The 20,547-nt window shown below is 47.2% G+C and overlaps 5 protein-coding genes across 7 annotated transcripts; 2 read left to right on the top strand and 3 right to left on the bottom strand.

The window, feature by feature from the left end:
• Window positions 1-57: 57 nt before the first annotated feature.
• LOC108023063 (GPI mannosyltransferase 4) lies at window positions 58-2,512 on the top strand. The gene is made up of 2 exons (XM_017092311.2): window positions 58-276; window positions 340-2,512. Exons 1-2 carry the CDS (start codon window positions 120-122, stop codon window positions 2,271-2,273), a joined length of 2,091 nt encoding a protein of 696 aa, XP_016947800.1. The 5' UTR covers window positions 58-119; the 3' UTR covers window positions 2,274-2,512.
• Window positions 2,513-2,767: 255 nt separating this feature from the next.
• LOC108023064 (cuticle protein 16.5) lies at window positions 2,768-3,419 on the top strand. The gene is made up of 2 exons (XM_017092312.3): window positions 2,768-2,933; window positions 2,998-3,419. Exons 1-2 carry the CDS (start codon window positions 2,928-2,930, stop codon window positions 3,352-3,354), a joined length of 363 nt encoding a protein of 120 aa, XP_016947801.3. The 5' UTR covers window positions 2,768-2,927; the 3' UTR covers window positions 3,355-3,419.
• Window positions 3,420-3,537: 118 nt separating this feature from the next.
• Window positions 3,538-4,891, bottom strand: LOC108022917 (serine protease inhibitor 42Dd-like). The gene is made up of 2 exons (XM_017092127.3): window positions 3,762-4,891; window positions 3,538-3,700 (listed from the first exon to the last, which is right to left on the bottom strand). Exons 1-2 carry the CDS (start codon window positions 4,738-4,740, stop codon window positions 3,561-3,563), a joined length of 1,119 nt encoding a protein of 372 aa, XP_016947616.1. The 5' UTR covers window positions 4,741-4,891; the 3' UTR covers window positions 3,538-3,560.
• LOC108022916 (uncharacterized) lies at window positions 4,801-20,383 on the bottom strand. 3 transcript variants are annotated; one of them, XM_017092123.3, is made up of 19 exons: window positions 19,902-20,383; window positions 17,420-17,764; window positions 15,252-15,307; window positions 14,957-15,189; window positions 14,697-14,884; window positions 14,426-14,521; window positions 13,116-13,327; window positions 12,241-12,397; window positions 11,107-11,632; window positions 9,856-10,147; window positions 9,450-9,703; window positions 7,581-8,009; window positions 7,224-7,451; window positions 7,025-7,165; window positions 6,770-6,961; window positions 6,502-6,687; window positions 6,262-6,345; window positions 5,278-5,343; window positions 4,801-5,048 (listed from the first exon to the last, which is right to left on the bottom strand). In XM_017092123.3, exons 2-19 carry the CDS (start codon window positions 17,721-17,723, stop codon window positions 4,943-4,945), a joined length of 3,750 nt encoding a protein of 1,249 aa, XP_016947612.1. In that variant the 5' UTR covers window positions 17,724-17,764; window positions 19,902-20,383; the 3' UTR covers window positions 4,801-4,942. The 3 variants fall into 3 exon arrangements, with proteins under 3 accessions (XP_016947612.1, XP_016947615.1, XP_016947613.1); XM_017092124.3 differs by having other exon boundaries at window positions 4,931-5,125; XM_017092126.3 differs by lacking the exons at window positions 6,502-6,687; window positions 6,770-6,961; window positions 7,025-7,165.
• LOC108022918 (UBX domain-containing protein 2B) lies at window positions 15,573-16,754 on the bottom strand. The gene has a single exon (XM_017092128.2). The coding sequence runs from the start codon at window positions 16,659-16,661 to the stop codon at window positions 15,600-15,602; it is 1,062 nt and encodes a 353-aa protein (XP_016947617.1). The 5' UTR covers window positions 16,662-16,754; the 3' UTR covers window positions 15,573-15,599.
• Window positions 20,384-20,547: the final 164 nt, after the last annotated feature.

Here is a 20,547-nt window from a genome sequence, read left to right as displayed (position 1 = left end):
TTTGGAATTTGAATAAATAAACATTGTAAGGAAACAGTCTCTTTCTCGCGGTCCATCTCTAGCACTGAGAAAACAAAACAAAAAGGGTAAAATAATAATAATATTAAATATTGCCGGAAATGCGCTTGACGAAGCTCTGGGAGAACCGCTCGCCCGGCGACCGCCACCTGAGCACATACTTCTGCTTCGCGGCGGTGCGCCTGCTGCTGGTGTTTGTGCCCCAACTGGGCTATGTGCATCCGGATGAGTTCTTCCAGAGCGTGGAGGTGATGACAGGTGAGGATTGGGATGGATTCCATCTCCTCCTATGGCTTACCATATCCCCCTTCCACTTTGCAGGCGATCACTTTCGGCTGGAGCACACGCGCACCTGGGAGTTCAACAATTCGCTGCCCGTGAGGTCCATAGTTCTCCCGTTTGCCCTGCTCCGGATTCCCTGGAGCTTCTACGAGTTCTTCGCCGAGTGTGTGAGGGCCGGCTGGCAGTTGGAGCTGCTGGGCACCTACACCTATGTAGTGTTTCCCCGGCTGATATACACCCTGATCTCGTTCAGCAACGACTACTGTTTGTACCGCATCTGCCGGCTGTACGGACTCCGCTTCGAGATCCGCCTCCTGGCCATGGGCAGCTCATGGATTCTCCTCGTCTTTGGCACCCGCACCTTCTCCAACAGCCTGGAAATGGCCATGTGCTCCTGGCTGCTCTGCTTGGTCTCCGAATGCATGCTGCGCACGAATACTGTGGTGTACAAGAAGGAGTTCCTGGAGGAGAAGTACGACAAGGCGGAGTCGATTAGCGAACGAGTGCGGATTTGGAAGCTAAAGAACTCTTTGCCACCCCACAACTTGCAGCACCTGATGGCCATGTCCACCATCTGCGTGGCTGGGGTGTTCAATAGGCCCACCTTTCTGCTGTTCGGAGCCCCCATGGTCTTCTTTTGGCTGCTGCGCGGAATGGGAACGAGGACCATCACCTTCAGGGACTTCAATCTGCGCATTGTGCTCTTCTGTTTGTGCTCCTTGCCCGCCCTGATCGTCTTCATCTTCTGCGACTCGCTGTACTACCAGCACCTGACTCTTGGGGAACTGCACATGATGCACTTGAGCATCGACAACTTTGTCTTCACGCCCTGGAACTTCATCAAAGCCAATCTGGACTCGGCTCAGACAGCCAGCCATGGCGTGCACCCCTGCTACGTCCACCTGATGGTCAATATGCCGATGCTGTTCAACGTCCTTGCCTTGGCTTCGTTGGGAGCCTTTGCCCAGCTGCTGCTGAGATTCTTCCGCGCGGAATACCAAGTGCTGCCGCGCTTCCAGAGTATTGTGTCACTGATGTCGGGGGCCATCTTTGTGCCCCTGTTCTTTCTCTCCCTGATCAACCACCAGGAGCCGCGCTTCCTGCTGCCCGTGACCTTTCCCCTAATACTGCTGCATGCGCCCAAACTGATCACAGGATTTAGCGCCAAATATCCCTTCCAGAAGGATCACCCGCTCTTGCGCAGCTTTTACGACAGACTGCTCTCCAGCAAAGCTTCGGGACCCTACCTGCTGAAGATCTGGTACGTGAGCAATGTGGTGCTGACCCTGTTCTTCGGCTTCATCCACCAGGCGGGTGTTTACCCCCTAGCGTCGGACATGTCCCATGTGATGGCCACCAAACCGGCGGCAACGCATGTGCACCTAATCACATCGCACATCTACAGCTTGCCAATGCACCTGATCAACATTCCCAGCTCGAGAGTACTGCACTTCAATAGGCAGACACATCAGCGATATCGCCGCCCAAGAGACTTCTACATGTACGAGTATGGAGGCCTTTCGTTGGACTCCCTGATGCAGAAGGTGAAACTAATAAGTGGAAGCTGCGAGGTGAAGCGGTCCGGACCAAATCACTTGCGGTACAAGCTTTATTTGGCCATTCCGGCATCGCTAAGTGCAGAACTCCACGAGGCGCTGGTTCAGTCCAATGCCAGCAGCTACCTGAACTTCGAGCTGCTCAATGTCTTCTATCCACATCTCTCCACGGAGGCGTTTCCCCGTCTCCTGGGCAGGCATCCCTGCGATGTGGATGCTCCCCATTGGGCACACGACGACCTAAGGGGCACCTGTGCCGTGGAGCAGCCGCCAGCACTCAGCTTTGCCTACCTCAACAAGCAGTTCAGCTCTTTCGTCCACCAACTGGGACTGGCGCTATACGAGATCGACGTGAAGCGCAAAAAGCCGCAGACTGTGTTGCTAAAGAAGGCCTCTCTGACGGAAACCCCGGCGTAGGACTTTCTCTTTGGCCATTCCAAGTGCCTTAAACCAAAGATGAACTATTTATTGTAACTGCCGTCTTGTAAAGCACAATTCCGCAAACTTCTGGCAACATTCCCAAGTAGTGCACAAAAACTTACATTTATAAATACGTCTAGTCATTACCAAATATCTTCTTAATCTTAAACTATCATCTAAGTTTTGCAAATACTCGACCCGATCCAAAGTTAAATACAAATACCGAAGGACAATAATAGCGAGTGATTAAAGAAAAAGGAGGCAGTTGAAAAAAGAATCCTAGTTAAGAGGTAAGAGCCAAAAAATCAATTAAATTGTTCTATCTATCAGTGATCAGAATCGTAATTCCCTCCATTTCAGTTGTCGAACGCTGGAAAAGAGTAATCCATTTGACACGCCGATGGCTGTTGGCTGTTAATTCGCGACAAACATCTGAGGGCGTGGGCACGGCATCCGCGTTCATTGAACGTTGCCGGGCAGAAATATCATTGCGGACGCAATTGTGTTCTGATTTAGATATTTGTATTTGGGCTGCCTAAGCCGTAAACCCGTTTTGGCAATGCGGCGACAATTGGCCTATAAAATGCTGGAGAAGTTTGGTCAACAGCATCAGTCACTGACAAACCAACCAAACCAAACCATCAAATCAACATGAAGGTAAGACACAGTTCGAGCATCAGGACGTTCAGCCTATAAAGGATTCGATTTGATCTTCCCTCAGTTCCTCATCTGCTTGGCCCTCTGCATCGCCGCCGCCCAGGCTGGCTTCATCGCCTCTCCCGTGGCCACCTACGCCGCTGCTCCGTATGCTGCCACCTATGCCGCTGCTGCTCCCGTTGCCTACAGTGCCCCGGTGACCACCTATGCCGCCGCCGCCCCTGCCTACTCTACCTACGCCGCCGCCGCCCCTGCCTACTCCACCTATGCCGCTGCCGCTCCCGCCTACACTGCCTCGGTCTACAGTGCTCCTGCCTACACCGCCCCTGTGGCCACCTATGCCGCTGGAGCCGCCTACGCAGCGCCCATCACCACCTACTCGGCTCCGGCCATCGTCAGCCCCTTCCTGAAGAAGAAGTAAACTGGCTCCGTCATTGACCCCTCTAACGATTCGATAAACTGAATAAAACGCCAATCTAAGCGAAATCTATTGACTTGTTTTAAAAAGTATAAATCTCTATAGATAGTTTAAACTGCAAATACCCTAAGTTTATAGCTCAGAAATATGGATTTGCGATTACCTAAAATCCAATTTAGCTTTTGTTTACTGTATATCTTTGATTTATTTTATTCGGGACGACTTAATCTTCCAAAGAATACAATTTTGGTACCCTGTACGATGGCAAACAGAAAAGGACGATTGCAAGTAACCTTGAGTGCTGACTTGAATCTTCTTTTCCTTGATCGTAATTTTTCCAGCTCACTGTCTAAAAATTAATTAAATATTTTTAGAAAAATCCACGAGAACTCAGGGGTGAGGTACTCAACCTGCGGATGCTGAGAGCTTGGCTCCCCTCTCGTTCACCTCGATGGAGACCGAGTGCGCTATGCTGTCGATCTTCAGGAACTCCTTAGCTTTGGTGAGGTGAGTGAGATTGGGGTGGGAAAAGATGCTCTTGACACCCACATCAATCAGTGGCTGGGCCATATCCTGACTGTATTTTATCTTGAACTTGGGAAAGGTTACATTAACTCTTTTCGGCTTCAATCGAACCAAGTCGAGGTGCTCCAGATTGTCCTCCAGCTTCGTGATGCCCCGAAAGGTTCTGGGCACAATCAAGGCCATGGAGAGGTTTGACTTGCCATAGGGGAACGCCACTATGTGGGAATCCAACTTACGTTGAAAGTTGTATTTGAAATTCCCCACCAGATCCATCATCTTCACGCCAACCGATCGTTTCTCATCGGGCAGGTAGAATGCTCTTTCCACACTGTTAAACTTAAAGAAGGCTTCGGAGCTGACGGCACTCACCAGAATTACTTTCGCCGCGCCGTCCATCATGAAGGGATCTACTAGATCAACGATCTCGCCCCTCGTTTTTGAGGTGATCCACTGGTTGACATGCCTGGCACCCTGAACACTTAGATCCGTGCTCTCGGCGTCGGTATTGAAGTACCTCATGGACATTTTTTGGTAGGCTGGCAGAATGTGAAAGCCCTTCGACAGGAACATTCGGCTGACAATATTCAACTGGGGATTCTTGGCCCGTCGATAGGCCTCCAAGAGCTGAGTCTTCGACCTGCCCGGATAGCCCAGAAGGTCCTTCAGCTCCGCCTCGGTTTCTCCGCCGGCTCCCAGGTAAATTTGGGCCAGGGCCTCCTCGATGGCCGCGGGGCAGACGACCAAGTTGATGTCGGACAGTTCCAGGACCACCTTCGAAACCAGTTGCAGGGTGTTGAACTTCCTACAGAAGACCCCATCTGGGTGGAAGCCTAAGAACAGCAGCGTCCACACGGTGCCAAGCATGGTTGGAGAGCCTCTAGTAGATCTCTGGTTATTAACTCCTCTTGAGTGAAATGAATTCGCTACAGATTATTTATTTATTTACGCCTGTTAAATGCCTAAAACATGCTGAATGGCCGCTATAGCTACAGTTGACTTACGATCTAGGGAGTGCTAGAAGCGACATACAAAACAAAGTGCAATATTCGCGAGATGCAAGATGGACTCAATGGAGATTGTGGCTCAAGTACATGGGACTCCTCGGTGCGTCGACCTCCTCGAAGTCGAAGTCCTCCGCTTCGTCCTCGTTCCAGCGCACCGTGCGATCACCACTGATTTTTGTTCATCGATCGGGTTTCGGTGGAGTTGCGGGGAGAGAAAGTAAGTTCAGAATATATAGACTTTGTCGCTGTGAACACAATAAGAATTTGTGTGTGTTTTGGTTGGTACTCTGTCTCTGGCATGTGCTCAAGATTCGATCAAATCAATCAAAAAACCAAAAGTCAAAATCAAAAAACAAACTCATTGGCAACACAAAACGGTTAATAACGTTGGTAGAACCTGTTCAAGCCGGCCGCTGGGGGAGGAGGCGGCGGCGGGGCGGACCTGGGCGGCGTGCGTCGGGCGCTGAAAGATCACGGAAATCACTACAGTTATCCCAATATCATTACCCCAGGTGTCACAGAAATCTCCAGCGAACCTGAGGTCGATTGGCTTTGCCAGCCTCTTGAAAACTCAGGGGTTCTGGGTATTACATTGTACAGAGCTTTTCTGGCCAATCAGTTTCGTCATGGTCACGGTTCGACTTCATTCGTAGGTTGGCCAGCTTATAAATAGCGTATTGTACTTATTACAAGTGAAACCCTCTGAGATTTGCTTGGTCATTAGGCCGGTCCATATTGGTGTGCTATAGGCCCACACCATAAAAATTGTATATAAGGAAGATAAGTGTCTTTAATCTAAAATATATTAGGTTGCTCTTCGTTTTCAAAATATATTTATTAAAGGTCATAGGAAAATCAAAACATTTAGGCTCATTTACCGACGTGTCGTATGAGTAATTTTTAAGGAACTCGTAGGACCATTGTTCGCCCACCGAAATCTGCTATATTTAAGAGTGAGTTTAAGTTCCTTTTTTAAACCCTTTTAATATTCAATATATATAATGACTTTGAAAGTATCTGAGTAACATTCGATTAGATTTATACCCCTACCCAAAACTGTTCATGGACTGTTAATAATTTACACCTTTAAATAGGAACTATCCTCATCACTTTATTATTTTTGTGACCCGTGATATTGTCATATGATATTTGGTTGTGAGTACTGATTTGGGTGGTTTGAAATGATCATAAAAAACTTTCAGCAAAAGGACTCTAAGCCTTCCAGGACTACACTGTAACGTTTATTTTAGAACTTATAAAGCGTACAGTATAAACTGCAGTCTTAGGACTACCCGTAGTATAGAGATTTTACTAGATGCATTGGGAAAACCAAGAATAGATCGCGAGATTTCTGTGACAACCTCCACTCCCACTGACTTACGCCGCAACGTCCGCATCCAAATGTCCTCCAGCACCGTAGGCATCGCTCTCATCCAAGTCAAATTCATCGGTGCCGGTGCGTTGGCTAGAGGTGATATAAGGTTATTTAGTTTTTGAGGATACAGCATTTATATCAGAGAAGAATTACTGGGTGAGACTCGTGGTAGTTAGTGGGTGGTGCAGGTGCTATTGTGACTCTGGCTGGGGATTGTCGTTGGGTTGGCGGGACTGAGACACTCACAGGCGCTGATTCCGCTTGTTGACAATGTCCTGCACAGCTCGAGCGGTCAGCGAGACCTTGCTCTTGAGACGCATCGGCGTCCGGGGCATCGGAATGGCGGCCGGAATGTCCGGATTCACGCTGAGCACGGGAGTTATGGGACGCCGGACCGTTTCACTGCTAGCTCTATCCGCATTGGTACTACGTCTGGCATGCACAGAGGGGGCAGAGAGTGAGCAAAGTGGGGGAGAGGGTCTCGGACTTCGGGGTCACCAACGGGGTCACTTACAACTTGGTCTTAGCACGGAGATTGGAGCGAAGGCTGCGCGGATCGGGCCGCTGTTCGGGACTGACACTGGACTGGTTATGGCTATGGATCTGATTTTGGTTCTGATTCTGGCTCTGGCTCTGGCTCTGGGACTGCCACCCTCTGTCCTCGTGGGCATCTTCAAAGTCGAACTCCTCAGTGCCTTGCCGGCGACTTTGGGCAAAGGGTATGAGATAAATCAGAAGAGGAGGGCTTAACTAGGGGACCTCGACTTACAGGGGCGTCTTGATCTTATTGCGCGACTGCCAAATATTGAGTATCTTTCTAGTCTGACTGCTCTCGCGATCTCGCTCGCGGGAGTTGGCCCTACTGGGTCCGCTGGATGAGCCCCAATTGTCATCCTCGGGATCGTGGCGCCTGGTATGCAACATGGAATGGAATGAGATGCGGTGGCCCAGCCTGGGAAGCTACTCACAGCTGCTGGCGACTGCGACTGCGCACCGGCGTGTTCAAGGCGGAGACGTCGCGACCCCTGCTCAACTCCCGCTCCCGACTCCGCTGATCCCGTTCGCGCACCCGCTCCCTGTCCGTTTCCCGCTGGTTCTGCTCCTGGCGCCGTTGTGGCTGCTGTTGCTGCTGCTGCCTCGATGGGGTGGAGTCCTCGTCGGCCAGGTCCAGCGTTTCTTCCGTGGCAGTGCGTCTTCTGTAAAGGTATGTGAATATGTTGGGGTCAACAGGTGAAGTAGAAGGAATGCCTTTAATGTAATGTTCGTAATATGAATCAAGTAAGTAATAAAGAAAAGCCGGGGTCACCAACACTCAATCGACTTACAGTGGTGGCTTCGGTCTCGCCGTGCTGCTGGTGCTTCTCTCCCGGCTCTGCTCCCTCTTTCCACTCCGCCCGCTGGCCGCCGAACTGCTCGTCCGCTGCTTCTTCCGGCCACGACTACCGCTCCGCTGCTCCTGCTCCGGACTCCGGTCGCTCCTCCTGTGCCTGCCCTTGCTGCGCGCTTGGGCCGCCTGCATCACATTTAGCCGGGTTTGGACGGTGATTAGGTTGAGGCCCACCGGCGTGCCAATGGCCCAGAGGAGCAGCGTGAGGAAGATGAAGAATGTGAGGCCGTTGATGAAGTCCACCATGTTGCGGCAGAGGAAGGTGCGGCTGGCGTCGAAGGTGTCGTAGAAGGGGCGGCACTTGGTGGTGGTGTCGCCCAGCTGGGACTCCATGGTGGCGCGACTGCTGGTCAAGTAGGCCTTCAGGCTGAGGCGGTAAAAATTATTTAGAGTGGCTTCAAAAGAAATGTAAATGTGTGTTTAATACTCGAATCCAATATTTTGAGCTTTGCTGTTAGAGTATTTTTTGGAATGGAGTATTAAATTAAAATTATGAAACATTATATTTTAAACCATACTTTTAGAACGCTTAATATAATGTTCATAAATCAAAGAGCTAAGTAATTATTTTTTTTACAAAAGTTTAGTTTTTTTTAATATCTTCATGGCAGTTAAATTTAATTTAAATGTACTTTATTGTATGCCAAAACCCATTCAACTTGGTACTTGAATTTACCAAAATCACTGATATGACAATGCCATTTTGATTGTTTATTGGCCATATCGCTTAGAAAGCTCTTGATTTTATAAGAGGCTCCCAACGGCCTTAAACGACAAAGGACTTTTGGGCATTCTGAAGTCCTAGTAGCAAAATATTTAGCATTCCTGCTCATTCCACCTATCATAAGGGCGATTGTGTGGCAAACGTAAGTGGACGCTTGGCAAAACACTAAAAATGCAATCATGACACTTGGCAAACTTAATCAAACGATTAGGACTTTCAATTATCTGATAAAACCGGAAACTATGTGCAGTGCTCCGAGTGCACTACCCACCATCATTGTTTGAGTTGTTTGTTTCTCTGCCAGTTGGGGAAAGAGCAACACAATAATAAAACTAAAACACGCAGACAGACCGAGAAGTCAGCTCCAAGAGCGCTGCAGGCGGTCGGAAAAGTGGCTAAATGGGAGCACTTTTGACTGGGTGGGGTCTTGACTTTCGGTCGAGAGGCACTGGGGCCTTGCCGCAATTAACAGTGGCCAGAGCATTTCCAGGTGTTTAGTGCTTTGAATGTGCATATAACATAAGATTCGGTGGTTGGAAACGCCACTAAAAACCGAGGAGATTTAAAAACATTGAAAATATGCCTAAAAGTATGCTACGTTGTATTGGAAATGGTTGAGTTTAAAAATAAAGAAAAAACCTATGATGCGGTTTCCGAGAGATAGGATTGTGTAATTTAATAATGACGATGAGGACACTGATATTGAAGACATGGTCTTTCTGGATACTTTTAAACACTCTTTAATGAGGTTGGCTGTCCAAAAGAATGGAGCTCCAAAAGGAGTAGTCTTTTCCAATAAAAACACTGTCTTTTGCAACTCGAACTATACTATTTTAATTTTAGATGATGATTTAGGAATTCAAGTGAATGTGGAATGCTCGTTCAAATAATAATCGCTGTACAAAAGTATTACGCAAAATAAATTAAAAATTTTCGCAATAAAAATATTTTGTAGCCTGCTTTTAGACACCTTTCTAAGATATTTCTGTGGAACCCTCGTATAAAAAACACTTCAATACTTGCTATCCTACCAGTGACTCCTGGTACCCACAGGTTGATCAGCCCTGCAAAACCATATCTTACCGATCCGTGTAGGCTCGCGTCATATTGTGGCATATCTCGCCGGCCTTGTTCTCCAGGTAGCTCTGGATGCTCTTCAGGTGGTTGAGCGTCTGGTTGACCTGCTTGGCCCAGGGGTCCCGCTGCAGCTCGAGGGCCGTCAGATGGTATAGTATCTCGTTCTGCAGGTTCTCCAGGGGCTGGAGGATCGAGGCCTGCAGGCGCTTGGACCGGCTGCCCAGGGTGGTCATGCGCGAGGACGTGGCCACATCCTGAATCTGGCGACACAAATCGGATGAGTGAAGTGAATTGAATGCGGCATTATGCAGTCCACGTAGTCCCCCTACCCCCGCTGCGGCGGACCCATTTTAATTGAAACTAATCAGGTGGGGTGACACCAGTGTGGCCAACGCACAGCTGCTAGCCTTACCTGCAAGGCCACCCGCTGCATTTGATCAATGAACGTGGCCAAATCCTTTTCGGGCGTGGGCGCACCCACGCTGCTGCGGTACGTGGTCAAATTGAACGAGGACGTCTGCAGCATGTTCTCCAAAATGTTCTGGACGGATTGGGTGAGCGAGAGCAGCGTGCGGCCGGACACGGAAATCGCATCGATGGCCGTGGACACTTTGGGAAACTGCCGCAGGTCGGCGATTTTGCTGGTATTCACGAATGCATCCAATTGAAAGACATTGTACGATGCTTGATTTTGCTCGCAGCCCCTGTGTTGCGTCAAAGAAATGTCAAAAGATTGGATGGAAGCCTCAGGTTCGTGTATGCCCATAATATCTACGGGGAGGGGACGGTGCATCCCTGTAAATCCGGCCATTTATACCCATACCAGACCCCACATGCATGTGCATTTTGTAGCTGCTCGGATAATTGGAATCGTGCTTAAAATTTGCGGTTACAAGTGGGTGGTGCCGGGTGGTTCAGGGGGTGGTGTGCTTGCAAGTGGGTGGTGCGTGCGGCCAGCTGAATTGGCATTGGCGTGTTCCCTGCAAAATTGAGTGCCATGTGGCTGGGAAATTTCACTGGGCTTTCAAAACTTTGTGGCTTAGGGCCGACTGCTCTGTTCTGCTCCGGTTTATTTCGGTTCCGCCCCAGCCTGCACCCTTGAGTTCATGAGTTCCAAATGGGATGATTGGGATTTCGAAGCCGAATAACTTTGCCGGTCCAGGGGAGTGCGTTGCGGCTGCCCAAGGTTCCGACATAGGGAAAGGTCGAGAGTGGCAACAATAATCACAGAAATGGGTAATCACAGTGGAATCGATTAAGAGCTTTTGCTAGGGGAGTAGATTCTGGAAAGTGCAGCCAGGCATTTCGGAATGGATACATCTTTTTGAAGGCGGAAATATTCGGGAAGTCATAAAAACAGAATGCTTAAAGTGGGTCCACTTTAAAGGGTCGAATCAAGATTATAAACCTATTTTTATGAATCTTCCTAATTTCCCTCTTAACTGCCAATCGATGATGAGCCATAAAAAGTAGGGTTCATTTTTCCCACACAGAGGAACAGCAGGTAACTCGGTCTTTGGGGGGCAATCAAAATTACAGGCACGTACAGTATCAAAGTTATTGGATAACAAAATTCGTTACTTCAACGCTGGCTGGGCATTTTGGGGCTTTAACTTTTGGCTACCTGGGAGCTCTGGTTGGTGGACGTGGTCTTTGGACTCACCTGAGGGCCTGGCCCAGCCCCACATTGACCACCGAGCGATTGACTCCAGCTGGACGCAGTAACTCCCCTATGATCCCGGTTTGGGGCTCCCGGGCGTATGCGTAACCCGGCTTGTCCAGCAGCTTGTTCAGCATGCTGTAGTCCTCATCGTAGAGCGATCGGCAGAGGAAGACCTCGGCATTGCCACCCACAGCCAGGGAAAACACCGCGTAGAAGGTCAGACAAATGCTGGCCAGGCAGATGAGCATGACGGCGATGAAGAAGACCACTCCGGACTTGACATTCGACTCGCAGAGGAAGCAGCAGTAGGACATCAGCATGAAGAGCATCACCCAGACGATCACAGTTCCGGCGATCCATCCCACACTCCAGTAGGCATCGGCCCACTCCTTCAGCTCGTTGTAGGCGGGCTGCAGGGACGACCAGGTGCCCTCCAGCCGCTGCAGCAGTCCACTTATCGTCGAGGTCAGCAGCTGGGCATTGGCTGTCGTCCGAAGGCGAATAGTCGCCAACTGTTCCAACGTATCTGCAGATAAGTTAGAGACAATTCAATTAGCATCCACAGACCAGAACCCAATGACACTAATTAATACTGGGGCTAAACTTGAGGAACTTCTGTGGCTACACAGGAAAAAGTATTTTACGAGTATAGCAAAATTAAAGAAATGTAGTTTCATACTGTCATCAAATAATTATTGACTGTCATACAATATGAAGAGATTTGAAGCCCCTTAAAATGAAGTCTAAAAGTATGCTGAACATTTTATCCTTTGCATATTCAAGAACCAAATATATTGTTGCATACTTTTAGATACTTTTAGGTTAAAAACCTCTTGAAATTTAAATATTTGACAAAGATTATTATTTCATTTAAATTTTTCTTTCTCTGTGTTCTGCTCTATGTTTCGGAAATTGCATTTCCAAATCATAGGGTTTCGATAAGGGGGTTTGAATGGGAAACTTGACACCTGTGCTATTGATTGAACTGTACACTTTAGCCAGTTGGCATAATTGGGTTTTCGGCAGGGCACAATATGGATTTTGATGTAGGGCGGGCGATTAACTTGGCCTGGTTGAAAGCCAAACTTAAATATCTGGCCCCGCTCATCCTTTTATTTTGATTGCCGTACTCACAGTTCCGTTCATATGCCGTGTCATGTTTAACTTGTTGCGGGAAATTGCTGAAAATGGAACGTGACACGCCAACTTCCGATGTCAGATTTTTGACAGTGGCACCGAATTCAATTTCGCCCAAGTAGCGCATACGGAAGATGCTCTGGTCCTCTTGCAGCTGACAAATTGTCAGCGTTGTCGTCGTGCCGTTCCGTTGTCCAGGAAATAAGATATTGCGGGTGAAATTAGAAAAACAGTGAGGTCCGAAGGGAAAAAAGGGGGAGGGCAGGAAGTCAGAGTACAAATTATTTATACATTGGACTAGAAACGAAGGTTATTTTGGGGGAACAGAAACTAAGGATACCCTGGCAATGGTATTCTATTTAATATTATATTACAAGGCCGTGCCGGTTACAAAGATTTCTTTTGAAACTCTGATCTGTATACTTTCAAACCTAATATATTCATAAAAAATAAAATATTTCAGGCTGCATGACTTAATATGAAAGCATTTAAATAAAGGTTGGAGTATAAGATAGGAAATTATTGGTTTTTATTCTTGCTTTTGTTGCCTAATTTCTGACAGCTTTTTCACAATTCTATAAAATTTGTATATTCCATTAAACAGTTTTTTGTTTTATCAAATACATTTTTTTATAATAAAAAAAGAGATTTAAAATCTCTTGAAGGCGTTCATAAGTATACTTTGAATAAAAGCATTCTTCTTCCACATACAAAATATATCGTTGCATACTTTTAGACCAATTCTTAAGCTTTTTAAAAACCATAGATATTTCGTTGCAATTCCAGTTTATGTGCTCAACGGTAGCATACCCTTGCCAGAATATCCTCGAAAAAGCGGTATAATCGAGCGGCGCCACGCGCACAGGACTCACAGTTTTCAGGGCGTCGACGACGCCGTTCTCCTCGAAGCTGCGTATACGCAGCGTGTCGCAAAGCGGGCGGTCGCGGTACGTGCACTGGCGCTGCAGCACGGACAGCTGGATCTGCAGCTCCTCCATCCTGGCGGCCGCCTCCTGGGAGAGCTTCAAGGCCCTGCCCACCGTCTCCTGCAGCATGAGCACGCGATAGATGAGCTCCGCGTTCGCTGACAGCGACAAATGCACGAAAATATTATTATTTGCAGCGTTATTGTAGCGTGTTTTCTTTGGGGTGCTTTTCGGGGATTCAAGGAGTCGCAGGAGCATGATTCCAAATTACACATTGTGTTCGATGGCGAACATAATGGAGTTGTCATCTTGGCAATTGTGTAGGAAGACTCCGGCCGGATCCGGCTGCCTCCGTTTGCCTCCGTTTGCATTCTCCTAATGAAATTGGGCGCAAACAATCGTTTTTTGGCCGAGAACCGCTGCCAACATATTTACCGATGGCCTGCGTTTTGCGGCTGCCATGGGGTCTGATTTTTTAGATTGTTTGCTCTTGAGTGGATGGTATGGATTTGTTGGGAGAAGTGGATTTCAAGTCCGGTTTTTGGGTGGTTCAATAGATTATGAGAAAGCATTAGGCCTCGGGGAGTAGATATATTGTTATAGATTGTGTTGTTTAAATGGTCTAACCTATTTTAACTTTTGCAATAACAAAATTATTTAATGTTTAATGTTTGTTAAGATAAGCCGAACTTTTTATAAGTATAAAAAAAGTAGTTGTCCGCCGAACAGAGCGTCCGTTCATAAGAGCAAAGTAGTAACGCAAATGGTTATTGTCTATATAATATAAAATTGCTCGTATAAAATAAGAATCAACCAAGTCGAAATGCAATAAAAACAAATCATAAAAGACTACAAAACTTATTCAATCTTAAGATTGTCCGCTTGAGAGAGTGTCCGTTCGTAAACCTTTAATTAGAGTATTCTGAATAATGCTTGTCGCACACTAATGCCTCTTTAAAATGGAAACCGCAATCAATGGAAATCAAAACACAAGTGAAATTAAGAGAGGAAAAGTGTAAAATTTAAAGCCCCGCCCAAAGGTCACACCCTTTTGGGCCGTAATTTATTGGGACTGGTTTTTTGTCATGTTTGGCCAATAGCGGGTGGTGGATAGGATAGGCCTACTGGCCATGCGGTCCATGCAGGGCACTAACAATGGAATTTGGGTCAAGTCCGAAACCAGACAATCGCATGGCCATACCGTACCAAACCACGCCATACCATCGCATGGGGAGCACTTAACCATCCGTACTTACCCAGGCTAAGTGTCGTCAGTGAATCATACGCCAGCTCAAGGCCAGTGTGTGCGGATATTTCCGATTGAATCGGCTCGCCAAGGAGAACATCCACGTCTGAAAGGCATAGATACACGCATATATATGGAGAGATTCGCACATTTACATCGCAGTGCGGAAAAAGTTGCAGCATAATGCATGGATCGAAGGCCATAAAATGGGCGGGAGTTCGAGCTCGAGTGCCTGGCGACACAAAGTTGGCAAACTTTCGCCAGTCGACTGAATTACTGACCTTCTAGATCTTTGACGACCCGCTCCACGGAAACGTGAAAACCATTATCCAGTTTGTGTTTGATTTGTAGATGCGTGTCCTTCAGGAAGACCTCCACGTCGTGCACGGCTGACTTGACCATCTCGGGCGTCATCTCGACTCCGGCGGACAGGCGACTGTTGGCGTAGAATATGCTAAAGTCGCTTAGCCTGCAAAGAGTGGTTTGCAACGGCAGTTACTTTCCATTCTAAGAGTTAAGCTCTCAAGTTTTCGGCACGCACGTTAGCAGGATGAAAACAATCCACAGGGTGACCAGCCCGGCGCTCTTGCGACACCTCAAGCTCTCCTCCAGCGACTCGTCCCGGATGTTACAGGGTGCATTCCGTATGTGGTCCACCTCCTCCTGGGTGGAGCGCCGACCACAGCACCAGGCACAGGTGGCAAGCAGGGGCACCAGGGCCAGGATGGCGAACACGCTCATCAGCGCAATGAAGCCGGACTCTATTTTAATGGCCTAAGTGGGGATAGATACTGTGGTTATAGATGCCACCACAACTCAATTCTGGAACCACTCACATTGGAGGCAAAGTCCAGCAGGCTGGTGTTTTTGTGTAATACATCGCGTATGGAATCTGCAATATCAAACAAATGAGAATAGTTTCCAAGTTGGGGACATAATTAAACCTCCAGAAATCATCTGATTAAAATACTGCAGTGTGAGATAAAATGATAGATTCACCTAACTCTATTATCCTAGACAAAAACTACTATAAATAAAATATAGTTAATATATTTATCGCACACTTCTAGAACACATTATCTCAACTGATCTTGGCCTTAAATTCTATAAAAAGCTAGGACTAAGACATGGATATACTCTTAAAAGAAAGGAACCCCTTTTTAATAAAATATATATCTTGCCCTTTATTTCTCTACCATCTCAGAAGCATCGCTGGACAAGGGCTCCGCCTGCTCCTCGTTCAGGTGCTGGATGACCACCACGTTGCACAGATTGGCCTGGACCAGAGTACGGGTGTCCGTTTCGAGGAGTTCCTGCCGCGGAAAGGCAGTCAGGAGCACGAAGTTTCGGCTGGAGTACTCGGGCCTGGCAAGTCGAGCGTACCGATACAGATCTCCAACATTGTGGGTGAGATTGAAGCGTCCTGCCACGCGACTTCCATCCGCCATCCTCAACTGCACCGTGGTAATGGCGGCTCTTTCGTTGAGCTGAAGGCTCTGGGGCTCCACTGGCAGGGGCAGCATGCCCACCACAATCCTGGATGGAGGGCTGTTCAGCGGTCTACCAGGTCCCATGAACTGTTTCCGCGAGAGATGCCGATAGGGTTCGTTGGTGTGATCCTGCACGCTGAGCTGGACCCTGGGCACCCGGAGCATCTCCTCCGGAAAGTCTCCACTTAGGACTGCGCGAAGAAACCGTTCGTTTTCTGGAAGGGAGTACGGCCTCAAGGAGCCATCGTCCAGGGAGAATCCCTCCGACCAAAGGTGGAGCACCACAATGGTGTGCTCGTCGTCGGTGGGCTCGGACTCGGAATCTTCGGTCGCCGACCGGGGAGGTGGAATGATGGGATGGGCGCTGCCGAGACGAACGCCATGACCCCAGACCCTCAGACTCCGATCGCTATCGTGGTTGGTTATGGCCGGCGTGGAGTTGTTGATGTGTACCCGCTTGCCCACCAAAGACACCTCGTGATCGGATGAGCTTCCGGAGGCTCCGGCCTGGTAGCCATCCTGGTTGTTGTCCCGCCTTCGGGAATGGTGACTTAGCAGGGACTGCAGATCCCGATGACTCCCATCTTCCACCTGCGTGGACTCGACGGGCTCCTCCTTTTTGGCCGCCGCATCCGATTCGTAGGTGCTGCTGGCTATATCCAAGGACCAGTTGTTGGTACTTAAGTACCGGCGGGCCACCTCCTCACGCACCCCATGTCGCTCCATGAAAGTGCTCAGCTTCTGCTCATCGGTCATCTGGGCAGGCACGACCAATTTTGAGGCTCTATGATTGGATGGATTGAATTTACAAACACATGATTCGAAGGGGGATCACTGTAGCTAGGCCGACTGGGCCCCAAAAACCTTGGGGCAGCCTCAACCTCTCACCCAACATGCATTTTTAATGGGAAAGGGGTCAGGGACAAGGGGACCACTACTGAGGGATCAGTGCCTTTGGAACTATTTAAGCCTTGATTGTTTTAATCGTAAAACTAAGTATTCGTGCACTGGAAAAATATAGTACTTCAGTTTGGGGTCATCAAAAACGACTGGTGCATTTGTTTGAGCTTACCTTTAATATATATTTTTGGGCTCTATTAAACTGAATGAATTTAAAAAGTACATAATTTTAACTGTATTACTTGTCAAAAATTGATCTGGCTTAGAAAGTTGTCTAAAAGTATGCAGTGAAATAATTCCAATATTAAATTTACATTGTTGCATACTTTTAGGCGCCTTTATAAGTGATTTTTAAACGTGATGATTTCTGGGCTTCCTCAATTTATAAGTTATTTTTTCCTCGTGCACAGTTTAACCCAGCACTTTCGTGTGTGCTGAATAACTTGCCTACCTATCAAAAGCTGTTCTGAATTTACATCTCTAATGCCTTCATTGTTGGCAAGCAGACACCCGCCCACACCGGAAACCCCTTCCACGGTATCCTTCGAACCCATATATGCGCACAAGGACACGGCCACGCCCACTGCGGCAGGGGGCGGATGGAGGGGACTTACCCAGCGGCAATTCCTCGGGCGTGATAAGCGATAAAAATTCACTAACGTAGGTGAATATAAATGGTCCTGGCGCAATGTCCATGCCTGGTATGCTGTAGGTAAAAAATGTGGCCGGCGTGGTTGTCGTCGCTGCCGTCGTTGTTGTTGTGGCTAATGCTATTGTGGATCCTGCCAGGGCAGACGTCGTGGGTCCTCCGCCTGCTCCCCCCACAAAGGATGCAAGGCCCGCCGCCATCGCTGCGGATGACGAGGACATAATTGTTGTTGCGGCTGGCGTTGGCAGTGTTAGATTACGCTGGTCCATCTTCGGCCGGCTGGCTGACTAGTCCTGGCTGGCTCCCCTTTCTGCGAATGAATTAATGCGGAACAGGCATGACCATGAATAGCCGAGGAGCAACCAAGGGCCGGGCAACCAAGGGGTAACCCAGGGGGTTTGGGGATCCGGCTAAGCAAAAACCGAAACACTCACATGGGGCCACACCGAGAATGTTGTAAAATATTTTCGAAATTTTATGTTCCAATTATGCATTCATATGTATGTTCCTCCGGCTTGCAGGCCGGGATTCGGGACCCAAAACACCCCCTAGCAACTCACACAGACTATGTGACATTCACCAAATTAATGAATATTGCTGCTTCGTGAGGAATTTTCACATATTTTTCACACAAATTAATTTGTGGGAACTAGATTTTGTTTATTAAATGCAGAATGAGCCCGTTTTGGGGTAAGTTAAAGGTGTGCGAAAGTTGGCTATATTACATTACGTATACGTAATAAGCTCAGTTTATTATATCATTTGTATACTACAGAATTGTAGTATAATAATTAATAAGTGCTTTGATCTGGTATGTTTAGGTGCTTGTTAAAGTAGAGCTACTATATGTTCTATTGCTTAAATTATTAAAGGAGAAATTCGATATTTTTTAGCCCAAGAAAGGCGCTTTTAAAAGTTCGCCTTGCATATTGAGTATACGCAGCGTGTGTCCGATCCGCTTTCCTGTCAAGGTTCCGTTCCACTTAATTGTCGTCCCTGAATATTGCCTTGAATTGAATTCTTCACCTCTTAATTCTATTAATTTCATGTTTCGCTTTGCTGCTATCTTGGGCTGTCTTTGCCCTTTCCAATGTTGTCAACACAAAATCGAGACAAAAAGCGCACAAAAAGACTCTCTTTTTCACCTAATACAGAACACATATCAATGGGTAATGACTTTCAGAGACTGTGAAATTACTCTTTCTGTGTTTTTTTTTCTCTTTCTACACTTTTTGGGTCTGGGACCAGACGTCTCTTTGGGCAGGGCCCGAAGAAGCGGGCAAAACACCCCGGCAGAAGCCCCCCAAGTGTCCGTTGGCAAACTCAACTCGTTTGTTTTCCTTGACAATACTACGCCCGCCGTTTGCCGCCTTTATCGGCCATTCATGTTGGCCAATGGCCATACTAATTGCTCTGCCAGGGGACTTTCAGAATTAGTCCAAACCAATACAGATGGCTGGCCGAACTTAAACAGTCTTGAGCTGGAAAGTGGGTCATTAAAACTCGATACCCCGATGCATTGGCTGGCACTTTGCAATGGCTCTGTCCCTCTGTGCACGTATATAGAATATATGTGGATGCCTTGCTGGCTCTGCATGTGCGATTATGTTAGCCAAGTGGGCACGAGTCAAGGCGTTCGAATTTGCTGGCCAAGCTCGTTCGAAGGCAACTCGATACGCAATGTGTGGACTTGTTGTCGGCTATTATCTCCCTATTATTGTAGCCATTGCTCTGCTTGTTGGAAAGATATTAGTGAAAGCCGTTCAGTATGATAACAGAAGAAGTATTATAGAGCGAGGTGGCAGAGTTCAATGCATTGGGTCACAGCCAGTAAAAGGCTTTCAGAGCGGCTTACAGTGGAGTTATTCACATTACTTTGCAGCGGGTTGGGGTGCGGTGGTAAAATCATGAGATTTAAAGTCAATAGCTTAGGTGCCCTTCTCGATTTGTAAAGTTATTGACAATGCTTTAGAAGGGGTACGTATTAAAGCAGATGGGTGCGTTCTAATATCTGGAGATTTGAAATCAATCGTTTAGGCGCACAAAAGTATGCTATTTTGTGTCAAAAAACATTTCCCAACTAATTTATTAAAAACTTATTTTTTAAGTATTCTTTTAGGCTAACATTACATCGTTGCAATGTATATACATCGACTCATCAGCTAAAATAGAGGATATTTTAAGCAAAGATAGTATTTTTAAGATACTCCCATACTTTTAGGATACCTAAAATTGCCTACTTCTAAGCGCTCAGCATGCTTGTGTCATTCCTGCGGAGTTCTTTGAAGTATTTATGTTTGTACAAGAAATTTTAGAATCCAAAAGGAAGTCAGCAATTCGCATTAACTTTAATGAGTCAGACTTAACGCTCCAGTTTGTGCTAATGCACCGGATCCGAAGCCGAAGCCGATTAATTAACAAATTGCACGCCAAATGAACTTACGCACCTCGTTCGGGTTCCCAATTAATTGATTGATGTCGATTCGAAGCCCTTTCTCCTCCGCCTTTATCGCCAAAACACTTGCACACACACACTCTACACAGGCAAATATGGTGTGATTATGGGTTTGACTTTGCAAACCATGCTTTTTAATTGAACGTTATTTAAATTCGATTGCAATTAGTTTGATGTGTTGACTCGATTCGTTTATTTGAACATTCCGTTACCCAAACGAGACCCGAAATTGAGTTGAAATCGATTCGTAATTGAGCACATTGGAAAACACGGTTTTTGGCTCACGTTTGTTTGAACGTTGGCGAATTTGCGACAATTTTTCGGTGTTTACATTGCAGGCAATCAACCCGACAATTATCAACCAATTAATTATTCATTTTCACATAATTAGCCATGGTGCTAATGGTGGGTATGAATGTGGTAAATGTGTGTCCTGACTCGATTTACTCCGCGACTCTGCCACAAAGCTCGACCAGCGCCGTTCGACGACTGAACGGTGAAAAGGTTTTAGACCCAAATAATCAGCAAAGAAAACTTAGAAATTTTCCCTGTTTTACTATTTGCCTTAACCGAATAGCGAGTGAAAATGGTCAAGAGACGTATGGTGAATATTGGCAGGTTTTCTGCATTTCTGCTTT

The sequence above is a fragment of the Drosophila biarmipes genome, chromosome 2R (assembly GCF_025231255.1).
Source record: "Drosophila biarmipes strain raj3 chromosome 2R, RU_DBia_V1.1, whole genome shotgun sequence".
NCBI classification, from domain to species: domain Eukaryota; kingdom Metazoa; phylum Arthropoda; class Insecta; order Diptera; family Drosophilidae; genus Drosophila; species Drosophila biarmipes.
This window is presented reverse-complemented; position numbering and strand designations above follow the sequence as displayed.

Excerpts from the sequence above, each read along its gene's own strand:
- LOC108022916 (XM_017092123.3), bottom strand. The coding sequence starts at position 17,723 with ATGGACCAGCGTAATCTAACACTGCCAACGCCAGCCGCAACAACAATT. Across the intron at positions 13,328-14,425 it reads ACTGACGACACTTAGCCTGG|CGAACGCGGAGCTCATCTAT; the intron begins GTAAGTACGGAT and ends TGTCGCTGTCAG. Across the intron at positions 8,010-9,449 it reads ACGCGAGCCTACACGGATCG|CCTGAAGGCCTACTTGACCA; the intron begins GTAAGATATGGT and ends TTACCGCCTCAG.
- LOC108022918 (XM_017092128.2), bottom strand. The coding sequence starts at position 16,661 with ATGACCGATGAGCAGAAGCTGAGCACTTTCATGGAGCGACATGGGGTG.
- LOC108023063 (XM_017092311.2), top strand. The coding sequence starts at position 120 with ATGCGCTTGACGAAGCTCTGGGAGAACCGCTCGCCCGGCGACCGCCAC. Across the intron at positions 277-339 it reads GAGCGTGGAGGTGATGACAG|GCGATCACTTTCGGCTGGAG; the intron begins GTGAGGATTGGG and ends TCCACTTTGCAG.
- LOC108022917 (XM_017092127.3), bottom strand. The coding sequence starts at position 4,740 with ATGCTTGGCACCGTGTGGACGCTGCTGTTCTTAGGCTTCCACCCAGAT. Across the intron at positions 3,701-3,761 it reads CAAGCTCTCAGCATCCGCAG|ACAGTGAGCTGGAAAAATTA; the intron begins GTTGAGTACCTC and ends ATTAATTTTTAG.